The following is a 13,586-nucleotide window of genomic DNA, read 5'->3' on the forward strand; positions in this document are numbered from 1 at the left end:
GTTGCAAAAAAGGGGCGGCCAATACGCGTGCTACTTCGTAGATTTTGTGGATTAATAAAGGTTATTTTATTCATTCATAAGGAAAATTGGAGAGTATATTTCATACTTTCTGAGCTTACATTACCGTAGAAAATGAACAATTCTATTAAACCACCGTTTACTTTTAGAATTTGGCCTATGGCTGCTCAAGGTTACTTAAGTATATCATCATAAGTAAAAAAATAGTGTCCTTTTTCAGTGAAAGCATCACGGCTCAACGTTACAGCCCATATTAAAATGTCAAATTAACAATATTTTAGAAACTTAATTTTTGTCCCCCAAATTTTTTCTCCCCAAATATCGGTCTCCATCGGTTGCTGTAGGGCGCTATCTTAAGTTGGTTTCCATGGTAACTATTGAGCTAATTTTTCAAGGTGGGTACACGCTATTGACTACGTGCAAGGCTATGATTTCGAATCTATGGTGCGAGGTTAAAATTATCTTGATCCATCAAATTTTATACAGGTTAACGGTAGTACACTCTTAAAACAAAAGGTGTATTTTCTTGTCCCATATTTAACACCTTAACAGGTTTATAAAGGATGTTATTCTACACATTAAAAAGCAGTTTTCCTGCTAGGGTGTTTATTTACACTGTTTGGGATGCTTAGGTCCTCCGTTTTGGTTACTTTTTTATACAGTTTGTGGTATAAACCTATTCCCTTCAGGGTACAAGACTACTCCTTTTAGGGTACCAAACGACTCCCTTCAGGGTGCTACAATACTACCTTTAAAGTGTTAAAATACTCCTTTTAGGGTACTAAACTACTGCCTTAAGGGAGCTACACCTTTACGAGGTGTTAAATCACTCAATTTACGGGGTAATATAACACCCTTTATACACCTTTTCAAGTTTTTAATTTGGGACAATAAAAATCCCTTTAGATCGTTTAAATTAACATTAAAGAGTGTTTTTTTACAGATATTACACCCTTAATATACCATTAAAACACCGTTTGTTTTAAGAGTGTAGTAAGTGTAGGGAGCTGTCATGAAAGGTTTGCACCACCCTCCTACTTTTGGTAACCCGGCCACCGGAATTAATGGAATTAAAAGTAGCTAGTAGATTTGGACACAAGGTGGTGCCTTGGGTATTAGCCTAGCTGATTATTATTGGTTATTATATTAATTATACTTGTAATTGTAACAATTTCTGGTTTTCATTCACGCTAAATCTAATTTTGTTACGTTTTTATCGTTTCAGAAATGGGACAGAAAACCATCTGTGAAAATTTGTTTAACTTCTGGCCTGACGTATTTGGGATGCGAAGGAGATTGAGATCATACATTCAAATATTCACATCTCGATTCTACGTTTAAACGCCACTCGCGTATTCTGTTAATTTATTTAAACGTAAGTGTCGCTGGAAAAACAAAAGGTGGTTTCTTTTCGACTGTTCTCGGACTAAAAGTGTACTCTTTTTACCATAAAACGTTTGATCCGCCTGTTCCGAAGATGAGAATTACTCCGTCTCATAAACTATTCGCTTGTTCCGGAGTATTAGGGCTACTCTTTTTACTTCTTCTGAAAAGGAGGTGTAAAGCTTGTTTTCCACCAGCGCGCGTCAAAAAGTGACACTCAGCTTTGAAACGCGCAAATGTTCTTACGCGCGACAAAAAAATAACATTATGACGCGCTCTTACGCGCGTTGGTGGAAACCAAGCTTAAGGGAGTAAATCGGATTTTGTCGTCTGCTAGCCAGAATTTATCTGCTAAAAAGGCCACATTCAGCCATTTTGGAAAAACGTTTTTACTCAGACTCCAACTATTCGCCACCACAGAATCGGAGTAAAATGAGGTGATAGCCTAACTCTTCTTACCCTACACAGTTAGAAAAAAGATAAACCCCCAAGGTTCTTAAAAAAAATTCCACAAATTCAAACCCTCCAAAACCCTTTAACGGAAATCTTCAAACCCACAAGGCTTAAAAATGAGCACTTTTATGATTATAAATTGAACCATTAGAAACCCATTAAAAACTTCCTAGGGTTTGCAACAATACCCCCGTATTTATAGATTAAATTAAAATTAATTCATTTACGACTTTATAACAAATTTTGGCGGTTGCAACGGGCGCGTTTCGAACCCAACCCCTCTAACACGACCGGCGGGCGTTTTACCACAGAACCACCGAAAGATGTATGATTGCAACGATGTTTGGAGAAACCATTTTGGGGAATGTCCGTCTTCCTTTACGTTTTATGAAATTATTATACGGCTTGATATCAAATTTTGGCGTAGATGGCGTGAGATGGTTTAAAACGTGCAGGGTTTGAAAAGGGTTTTAAAAAGGGATAAATTATTATTTTTTTTCTATAGGTTCTTAAATTGGAATCCTAAGGGTTTTCCATTGACCTATAGGTGTTTCCTTTAAACATTTAAACCCTTTTCAAACCATGCAAGTTGCCAAAACAAACCTTAAGGGTTTATAATTTTTTCCTAAACCTTTTTTAAACCCAAAGCAAACCCATGGAAACCCTTTTTTCTAACTGTGTACCCCGAAATCCCGGAACAAGCGAAAAGGAACCACCTATTAAGGCAGCCAGTGTATTTTGTGATCGGTTATTTGGTGATTGGTTATTTTTACGACTCCAGGCGGCGTTCCAAAAAGCAAAATGGTGTTGAACGTGACCTCGGACGATTTCGGCGACGAATTAAACATCGAAAAATGGATGATCCTCAACCTGCAAGACTCCAACTTCTCCGCCATTGGGATGATGCCGATGAACGCGTCCATCTTCAGCGAGGGGAAATTCGAGGCACCGCAACAGGAGTCCATCCCTTATTACGGAGAAGAGTTCGAGAGATTTCGTGCCAGTTACCTGCAGGTAATCCTCCCCTTTAAAGGTTACATTTAATAAAAAATAAAAACCAATTTATTCGTGAAGCTTATGGTATAACACAGGTTAAGCAAAAATTTGAAGGAGTTGCAGGGGGTGAGTTGAGAAGTATGCCTGTTTTTTTCCCATTTTCCTACGATGAGTTAAAAGTGCGCCAGAGAGCTTCAAAGTGTGGTCTACTACTACTAGGAAGTAGGCTGCAACAAGCGCAAAACCAAGGAGCAGGGACTTTAAATACTGTTTAGGTTTAATTATAAAAATACTACTTACTAGTGCATTAGTATAGTTAAAAATTAGATAAAAACAACGTATTTAAGTGCACTATAAAAGCTTTAATTTTAAAAACCAAAATTAAAATTCACTCTTTATCTAATTTTTAACTGTTTAGGTTTACCTTTTTACGCTGGTTACCTCGATTTGTTTACAAAGTCCTTTTTTACCTATCACACGAACCCAAACCTTAGTGTTCGCATTTCCCCGCTGCTTGGTTTTGCGCTTGTTGCAGCCTACTTCCAGGGACTAGTAGGCCACACTTTGAAGCTCTCTGACGCTCTTTTCACTCATCGTAGGAAAATGGGGAAAAAACAGGCATATTTCTCAAGTCACCCCCTACAACTCCTTCAAATTTTTGCTTAACCTATTGAAACACCCTGTACATCTTAAAAACAGTTTAATTATATTTTGTGACCGTAATTAATTTTTAATTCGCATTAGAAAGTTGATTTTAAGCAGACAACGCGAATCACTCCGAAACAGGAAAACGCTAACTGTCACGTGTTATTTTTAAGGCCGACGTCACAAGTTGGAAACTGCCTAAGTGACAATTTAAACCTCTTAGTCCTAAACCTCGAGTAATTTAATTTTACATGAAGAAATTTTAGCGATGCAACAAATAAAGCCATATAGATTTGAGTCAGAATGAAATAGTAGTAGTTCTAGTGAGTCTGATATATCTGAAAATTACAGTTATAATGAATCAAATGATTCTGATGAACCAAACGATTCTGATGAATCAAACGATTCTGATGAATCAAACGATTCTGATGAATCAAACAATTCTGATGAATCAAACGATTCTGATGAATCAAACGATTCTGATGAATCAAACGATTCTGATGAATCAAACGATTCTGATGAATCAAACGATTCTGATGAATCAAACGATTCTGATGAATCAAACGATTCTGATGAATCAAACGATTCTGATGAATCAAACGATTCTGATGAATCAAACGATTCTGATGAATCAAAAGATTCTGATGAATCAAACGATTCTGATGAATCAAACGATTCTGATGAATCAAATGAAACGTTTATTCTTTTTGTCGGTAGGAGCGCTGGAGGGAGATGCAATATGAAGATCTAAAACTATTTAAATATATTAAGAGAACAACCTTAGGTCTAATATCTATAGTTCATCAATGACTATTATTTTTTACGTACATGCTTTGTATTTGAGTCGAAACGTTTCACCTTTTTCTCGGTAGGAGCGCTGGTGGGGTTATTGTTTGTGATTCGGATCAAGAAATTGATTTGCCCAAGATAAACCTCTCTCTTTTGGCTTCCCCTTATGTAGTCAAAACGGGATCACTGACAAAATTATTTTCGGTTGATCGATGACCAGATGACTGGCTCCAATCCATACTCAAGCAATTCTTTCCTTAAGACTATTTTTCATTTTTTAAAAGGCCAAAAATACCTTTAATATTAGGCAATTCACAACCGAAATGAGTGTAGGTGGCGCTGCCACGCCACGCTCTTCAGATGTAGCGCCTATGATCTAGCGTCTGCTATTGTCAAATTAAAGAAAATTCCAAAATCTGCTCTGTGTTAGCATGGAGGAAACACAAAATGTAAAACTATAATGAAATGAAAATATTAACTTTTAATTTATTATGATAATATGTTTAACTAAACGTCCTTATGCAACTGCTTTCCAAACTCTAATTAAGTCTGCTAATACGCTAACAATCTAGTTTTCGACGACAACCAAAAGATGGCGTCGCGATAGTTTTCGGTCGCGAATAAAACAAAAAATTATCAATACCTTTTGGGCTAGTTTTATTTCCATTTGGGTTGGAACACGTCACTTAGTAGCTGGCAACTCTGTTCCGCTTAGATAGCCGGGCAAATAGTTGTGGCCAAAGAGCGCGTGTGGTCGGGTGCGATGGCCAATAAAGTGGGACACACGCCCTCTGGCTTTTTAATTTCGTCGGAGCTTGGACGATCCAATGTCAGGCGACTTTCTCATTATTGGGGACCATTTTTCTTAAGACGTCCACTTTATTCGAAAAGCTTCATGTTGATGTTTGTCCGGGGTATCTCTAATCTAACACGAGCCCTCTCTTTATTTGGTCGCTCTCGTTAAGCCTAAACAGAGCGGGGTGGGTGGGCAGGTACAAGCAGCTCCATCTGACATCGAAGAACGAGGTAAATACCGAATGGGACGGAGCCAACGCCGACTATCGGGTAACGCGTGGCTGACCTTTAAGACGTTGGAATAATCTCGCGTTGTTTAGAAGCCAAACAAAGAGCGTGACCGAGTCTCTAATAAGGGTCTTTGTAATTAAGATAATAAATAACGGTCGTCGGAGGTTTTTGGTAGCGGCGTGTCAAAGGTCAAATTGCGACACTTTAGAATCGGCTTTTCTCGGACGGTTTTCATGGCCGAACAATCAATTTTAAGATCCCCGTTCTTAGCGGAGGGAGTGTGTAGGGTATATGTATAGAAAGTTGAAAATCTTCGAGCTCCCAAATCGGTCGCCCGTTCTTTCTCTCTCGTTTGAGATGAAAAGGAAAAGGAGATGGTTGCTGGTGGGGAATGAAGCTTTGATTGGAAACCTATTGAGAAGTTATTTATCGCCATTCGGATTCTCAAAAGGCGAAAAGCTGGGTTGGATGGGTTTTATAGCGCAGATTCGAATGAATTGCTATATACCGTCGAATCGTATCCGTCTAGGATGTCTGGCTGCATTTTATCCACCTTTTTGTTCGCAGGTGCACGGTTGGCTGAGTATTTTCGTCTGCATCTTCGGAATCTTCGCGAACATCTTGAACATCATCGTGCTGACTCGAAAGGACATGTTGTCCCCGACCAACGCCATCTTGACGGGTCTGGCAGTCGCCGACATGCTGGTGATGATCTCGTACTTCCCCTTCACGATCCACACGTACATGACGGCCGAGACGGACGACAACGAAGAGTACCGCTACTGCTACGGCTGGACCGTCTTCACGCTGATCCACGCTCACTGGACGGTGGTCTTCCACTCAGTCTCCACTTGGCTGACCGTGACGTTGGCTATCTGGAGATTCCTGGCAGTCAGCTTCCCGGCCAGCTCCAAGAAATGGTGCAGCATGTGGCGAGCCAAACTAGCCATTATCCTCACTTACGTCAACTGCGCCCTCTTCTGCATCCCCGTGTACATTACCTTCACCGTCCAGGAGGTAGAATCCAGCCACCGTACCAAGGGATATGTAGTAAGATATCACTTAATACGTCCTCATTATTCGCCCGTAAAAACTTTTAAATTAAAGGGAGTATAAACTTCTTTGATTATGCTGGTTCTATGAATTTCACTTTTCTACCAGCAGGCTGGGTTTAAAATAGTGGGCAGTTCTGACAGTTATGGGCAGTTATAAAATCAGATTTGGGCAGTGCTATTTATCGTGAATTTAGCGCAAAAAGTAAAGGCCTTTTCGCACGAGCCAACTTTTTGACCCAACTAGATGAGTCAACTAGTTGGTTCGTGTGAATAAAAGTTCGATGAGTTGATCCACCAAAAAAGTATGCGAGAAATGACTCAGCATTTTGATTTGAAAAGTTGGCTCGTGTGAAAAGGTCTTATGAAAGATTTAAAAAACCTGATTAGCTCAAGAGAGATGTCGGGATCGACGGGTTTTTCCAGTACATATCAGTTAAATAAAATAATTGTCCTTACTACCTTCTGTATGCAGCTATTGTCGTTTTATTTAACAAGTTGTTAAAAAATAAAATAATTCCAAGGTTTCAACTGCTTATATAGCTCATTGAAATGATGTTTTGGGGGTTTGTATATATTTGGTTTGGGCAGTTCTAAAAAATCCTTATTTTAGCCCCTGATAGCATGTTTAATTGGAGCTATAGCTAACTGTCGCTAGTAAAACAAAAACAGTGGTAGCTAGGAGCGACAAACACAAGGAGAACGTAACTAGCCTTTAAACACGCTACCACAGTGCTGTGTACAAATTTCATTGGACGAGCCTTTACGCTGAACGTTTTACGGGCGGGGAGGAAGACAATTTCCGATTTTCCCCATTCCGACGGCAGCAGGCGCTAAAGCGTCTAACCAATGAAAACTGTACGCAAGAAAATGCACGAATTTTGACGGGTTACGTTCTCCTTGTGTGGGGTGCTGTGTTTGTTGCTCTTAGGTGGTAGCTTGGGTTAGCGGACAATTTTTCTTTTTAGAATATGCTCCCTTTAAATTACATGACGAATGAACATCCAAAAGCCTACATAGCGTCCTATGTTTTAATATCTATAATTACCTATTAATCATCAAACGGTGATTGAAAACTAAATTGAACTCGACAGAAGGGAGCCAAAAATATCGATTAACCGACACAAAATATCGAGAACGCCACTCATGTTGTTGTTCTTTTTTGACAGTATAAAATTTACAAAGTGAACTTCAGTGACATCGCGACGTATAACGACAAACTGCTGGAGAAGATGAACTTCTGGGTGTTCAGCGTGATCCAGAAGCTGGTGCCGTGCATCGCTTTGACGGGGCTGAGCTTGGGCCTGATCCGGGTCCTGTACGAGGCCAACGCTCGGAAACAGCGTCTCAAGAATCGGGTGGAGGGCGACCGGAACTGCGACCGGACGACCAAGATGTTGCTGGCCATCCTGCTGTTGTTCTTAATCACGGAGTTCCCGTCAGGCATCGTGGCGCTGCTGTCGGGTATCCTGGGCCAGATGTTCTTCCATCACGTGTACATGAACTTCGGCGAAGTCATGGACATTCTCGCGCTCATCAATAGCGCCATCAACTTCATCCTTTATTGCTCAATGAGCAGACAATTTAGGGACACTTTCCGGAAGCTCTTCACGCCCAGAGTTCTGTCCAACTGGATTGCGGTGCCAACTGAACCCACCACAACACTCACAACGTGCGTATGATCCACGGTACGATTTTGTTTTACTTGCTGAGGTGAATTCAAAAATAGCATCTAGCTAAGTACAAAATACCTTCTTTGCCCTAGAAATTACACCCTAGCTGAACAATTCTAGGTTATTTCTTTTCGCTTGTTCTCGGATTTTGGAAAAGGGTAAGAAGAGTAAGGTTATGACCTCATTTTACTCTGATTCTGAGTGGCGAATAGTTTCAGTCGGAGTAAAAACGTTTTTCCAAAATGGCTACCGTCCGAGGTCACGTTCAACACCATTTTGCTTTTTGGAACGCCGCCTGGAGTCGTAAAAATAACCAATCACCAAATAACCGATCACAAAATACACTAGCTGCCTTAATAGGTGGTTCCTTTTCGCTTGTTCCGGGATTTCGGGGTAGGGTAAGAAGAGTTAGGCTGTCACCTCATTTTACTCCGATTCTGTGGTGGCGAATAGTTGGAGTCGGAGTAAAAACGTTTTTCCAAAATGGCTGAATGTGGCCTTTTTAGCAGATAAATTCTGGCTAGCAGACGACAAAATCCGATTTACTCCCTTAAGCTTGGTTTCCACCAACGCGCGTAAGACCGCGTCATAATGTTAATTTTTTGTCGCGCGTAAGAACATTTGCACGTTTCAAAGCTGAGTGTCGCTTTTTGACGCGCGCTGGTGGAAAACAAGCTTTACACCTCCTTTTCAGAAGAAGTAAAAAGAGTAGCCCTAATACTCCGGAACAAGCGAATAGTTTGTGGGGCGGAGTAATTACCATTCCCGGAACAAGCGAATAAAACGTTTTAGGGTAAAAAGAGTACACTTTTAGTCAGAGAACAGGCGAAATGAAACCCCTAGTAACGGATCCAGTTTTCTGTTTGAAATAAGATCGTAAATTATTCCCTCTAAATGAACATAAACAGTACATTTTCTGATGACTAAGTTAGAGATAAGTCCAATTCTTGGGTTAACGAAGAATTTAGCTATTAAAACCCCATAACGCGAAAGTGTCCCAAGTTCCTTCTTTAAAGGGAATATAACCTGCAAAGCAATATTTATGGAAAACCTCTTCAAATTTTCAAATTTCTCTGTACAGTGGCGCCAAATATCTCTAAAGCCAAAGGCCAGAGAGACCAGAGCTGCAAACGTTGGTGTTCCACACCAGATACCAGAGGTTATATTCCCTTTAAATATTCCAAAGTAGATGGACCTAAGACAGATACGCTACCTCTGATGCTAGCGAATTTTGAATTCACCTCAACAAGTATAAATGAAATAATACCCGATTCATATCGCTTTAGCAAAACCAAACCTTCCTTCATAAACAAACCAAGTTTACTTCCGAAGTTATAAACTTCAGCTCATAAATATATATCTACTATTTATTATGGAAACAGCTTGTGGAAACGAACCAACAGCGAGCTCAAAAAATCAGTTCAACTCGTGGACGATCAGAAATAAACCCTTTATCGGCACGTATACGGATTTTGTCGAAGATAAATATTTCAGAAAAAATATAATTGTCAATTTTATATTAAAAAAAACCAAAGAAAACCGGATCTGATATAATCGCTGATAGTGGTGCTTTAAACAGGTTTTTAAATATATTAGTTATTTTTTATTTCCAAAGACACGCGTGAACTTTTCAAGAAGGAATCTGAAAGATGGATATTTCAAAGTGTCTTTAGAGGAATTTAATAAATTATTTTTCGGATAACTACGCCTCGAAGAACGCTCGTCAATTAAGTGCGCCGATTAATTATTAATTACCGGATTATTTTAATAAATTAAACGCGCGCGGACTGGGGATCGCGAGACTCAAAACTAAATTGTAACTTCAATGTTGTTTTACTAATTAACGAAATAGTAAATTTAAAATATTAACCACTGTTATGTGGAGTGAACTTTATATAAATGTCAAAGAATCGGTTCAAAACGAACAAAACAGTATGTTAAGGTTTTGTTTTAAATTCAAAACGAAAACCAAAATTGGTATTGGTTAGAGAGCCATTGTTTTAACCCATCAGACTTGAATGTGATCTACCGCGTTTCTGGTTTATGCAAAATATACTGTACATTCTCAAAATAGTTTCTGTATAAAAATATCAATATTACAAAAATAGTTAACCTATAAACTGGAGCGCATAGATCACTAAGGGGCTTATTCAAGTCTTGTTGGTAAATGGAATCTCTAGCCATTCTAAAAATTACGGAATAAAAAATTAAATTTAAGAAAAACAAAATATAAACGAAAGAAAAAAAATGTTGTTATAGTTTCAAAATTTAATCGTTAAGTATAAAGATTAAATATTAAGTATATAACCGTTATGAAAAAATCTGAACTGGAAATAAAAAAAAGTGAATTAACTATATTAATTTGGTTGTTTCATTATTTACGAAAGTCCTATTTACACGATAATATAACCTCCAATTAGTTCTTTACTGAAGACCTCCCAACAATGAGGTAGATTTTGACTCCGACTTGACTGAAGATGGCGCTCCACAGCACTAAGGGGATGAGAGCGCCGGACTCTTGCTCCATGGTGCGTGTCGCAAAACGTGCGTCGCGGGAAATTCCCTCTAGTGTTGTGTATTCACCATGTTTACGATCTCAAAACGAAAACAACAAAGTTAGCGACGATTGTTGGCTCTTAATTCGTCACATAAGTGTCATAATTGACGCATTTTAATTAAAGCAAGTGTCGGCTTTAGGTGAAGTAGTTCTTTTTTCAACAGATGTCGCTAGCGTCGAAATCAAAACAAGATGCTGAAGCTACATTTTGACCCAAAAGGCGGGACATAAAAGTATGCTTCGTTGTAAATTTGTCAATAACTTCAAATATAGTAATTGTTTACAATATATTTTATATGGGATATATAATTTAGTTTAAATTTCACTTAGTAGAGTAAAAGTGGTCTAAATAAAATACTCTATAATGGCTCTCTGATTACGTTATTGTTTCGCTATTTTGAATTTTAGCTTCCGTTCCCATTAATAGATGGCTCCACGCTCTCCACGAAAGTCAGTTTTTTCGAAGATTCGGATAGATTCATGGCCATCTCTAATAACAGGGGCCTTTTCATAATACAGGTGGCAATGATAGAGCCGACAGTTGCTTTAAGGCTTAGTTTCCTGAATTCTTAATGTTCTGTATATTACTAAAAGTACACATTTTAAATAACAGAAACCAAAGTAACAAGTATCCAAAGTTTCCCTTTCTCAGTAGATTCCCCTAATCCCACAATTTCGGGCCCCAAAAGAGTCGTTATTACTGGAGCAAACTACCCAGCAAACACAAGTGGTCCCTGGGACGTCCTACGAATGTCTCAAAGTGCATTATACGTCCAAGTCCAAACGGATATCCAGACAATGTCGTTGGGACGTGACAAAAATAATATATTTTAGAATTAATATCTAAAGTACATCCAAAATATCGCTTACCAATTTGGACATCCAGGAGATGTCGAAATTGGTAAGCGATATTTTGGATCTATAATGGGCATCCATGGATGTACATTTTTAGATCTAAAATATCGCTAAACATTTGGGACATCTCCTGGATGTCCATTATAGATCCAAAATATCGCTAAACATTTGGGACATTTCCTGGATGCCCTTTACAGATCCCAAATATCGCTAAACATTTGGGACATATCCTGGATTTTACATTTTTAGATTCAAAATATCACTAAACATTTGGGACATCTCCCGGATGTCCATTATAAATCAAAGATATTCCTAAACATTTCGGACATATCCTGGATGTACATTCTTAGATCTAAAATATCGAAACATCCACTAGATGTCCAGAATGCCGGATTTCATGGAACTGTGAATGACGTCTATGTCCAAGAGCTGTACATTTGTAAATGTCAGGACTGACATTTACAAATTATTAATTAACACTTTAAATTAATGTGCGCCACAACTTTAATTTTGGTTTAGATTACTTTTTAAATTATTTAAGCCCGATTACTGGTAGCGCTTAGGTCGATCGTCTTCCGGAAAATTAAGAAGAAAACGATCACATTTGGTCTGCCTAATTCTTTTTATTACTAGCAGTTAACACCGCGCGCGCGTGCTAGAAGGAGCTCAGATGTATGAGGTATGGTTCGACGTATATATTTTCTTTTCGCGGCAATTTCTTTTATTTGAATGCATGTAGTGTTTAAAAGGATAAATTCTACCGTAGAACGTATACTTCACGTCCTGTTAATGTCTCAAAGTCACCATTATATGTCCAAGCCCAAATGAATATCCTTAAAATGTCGTTGGGATGTGACAAAAATAATACATTTAAAGTTATATTCATATTACATACAAAATATCGCTAACAAATTAGGACATCTCCTGGATGTCCATTTTAGATCTAAATATCGGTGAATTTGATGGACGTTAGGACAACATCCTTTTATGTCCAAAATGCCGGATTACATCGATATGTGAATGACGTATGTAGGATGTCCAGGAGATGTAAGTTTTGAAATGTCAGGATTTACATTTGCACGCGTATGCAAATTAATAATTAATTCTAAATTAATGTGCAACGCCAATTTAATTTTGGTTTAGATGACTTTTAAAATAAATATTTATTAAAAATATTATGTTACAATAATTCAAGCAGCTGGGACAGATTATTGCTACTAGCCCTTACGTCTTCTACCGAAAATTAAAGAAGAAAATGATCCCCTTTGTACAGCCCTCTTGTAATAGTAACAAAGTCGATACGTTGTCTGCTAGAAGGAGTCAAGGGTTAAGTGACATCGTGCCTCGTGGTTCTACATCATTTCTTTTTGCGGGAATTTCTATTATTTGAAAGCACATTGTTAATAATTAAACATTTATTAAGTGTGGATCTAAGGTAGAAGGTGTTCTTCACGACATATTACGTAAATCCAAATAATGTAATTTAAATTAATTATTATTTTGCTACTTCAGAGAAAAATATTTGTCAAATGCTTGAGATATATTTAAAAAGATAATTGAAACCTATAAAAAAAACTTTGAAACCATATCTAACTGCTCAATAGATATTTTGAAGTAATTATCAGGCACGTAGGAACGTTTTGGATTAAGGGGGGTACAAAATTGAATGTTGAATTAGGCACCCCATTCATCGACAGGTTTTTAGCACCCCTTTCAAAACAATTTGGGCTCCTTCACAATTTCAAGGGGGGGGGGAGTAGAAAAATGTCGATTATTTAATGGCTTTTTTCTTACTTTGAAGGTTTAAATTACCTTTTTAAATACCTCAAGAACTTGACAGTTATATTTTTCTCGTGAAATATCATCATAACTTGAAAATCCGCGCAAACGAGTCTCCCGAAGTTCCACAGACGACAGATGCGTTTTTTCCGCGGGTTGGCTATCCCTGTCTTAAAATAATGCGATTATATAGGAAGATCAACACAAAAACCCTTATAATAACAATTTAATACTTTAAATATTATTTTTATCTACACAATTAATATTGCTTCAATATTTGCCTTAAAGGGGTTTTAAATTCTAGAATTTAGTGTTATAATTTTTGTATTAAACAATTATATTCTATAACAGATATGCCCA

At 38.0% G+C, this 13,586-nt stretch overlaps 1 protein-coding gene across 4 annotated transcripts in view; it reads left to right on the forward strand.

The window, feature by feature from the left end:
* LOC149951838 (G protein-coupled receptor dmsr-1-like) overlaps positions 1-10,357 on the forward strand; it is a 194,679-nt gene extending 184,322 nt beyond the window's left edge. The window contains exons 3-7 of one of the 4 annotated variants that reach the window (XM_090168284.1): positions 1,244-1,393; positions 2,636-2,868; positions 5,878-6,360; positions 7,532-8,050; positions 9,322-10,357. In XM_090168284.1, the coding sequence (XP_090024410.1) occupies positions 2,656-2,868; positions 5,878-6,360; positions 7,532-8,044 (1,209 nt within the window). In that variant the 5' untranslated portion in view covers positions 1,244-1,393; positions 2,636-2,655 and the 3' untranslated portion in view covers positions 8,045-8,050; positions 9,322-10,357. The remainder of the gene's footprint in view (positions 1-1,243; positions 1,394-2,635; positions 2,869-5,877; positions 6,361-7,531; positions 8,051-9,321) is intronic. The other 3 variants (XM_090168283.1, XM_090168282.1, XM_090168281.1) reach the window with 3 other exon arrangements.
* The last annotated feature ends 3,229 nt before the right edge of the window (positions 10,358-13,586 follow it).

The sequence above is a fragment of the Leiobunum rupestre genome, chromosome 3, assembly GCF_980474605.1.
Source record: "Leiobunum rupestre chromosome 3, qqLeiRupe1.1.hap1, whole genome shotgun sequence".
Taxonomy (NCBI): domain Eukaryota; kingdom Metazoa; phylum Arthropoda; class Arachnida; order Opiliones; family Sclerosomatidae; genus Leiobunum; species Leiobunum rupestre.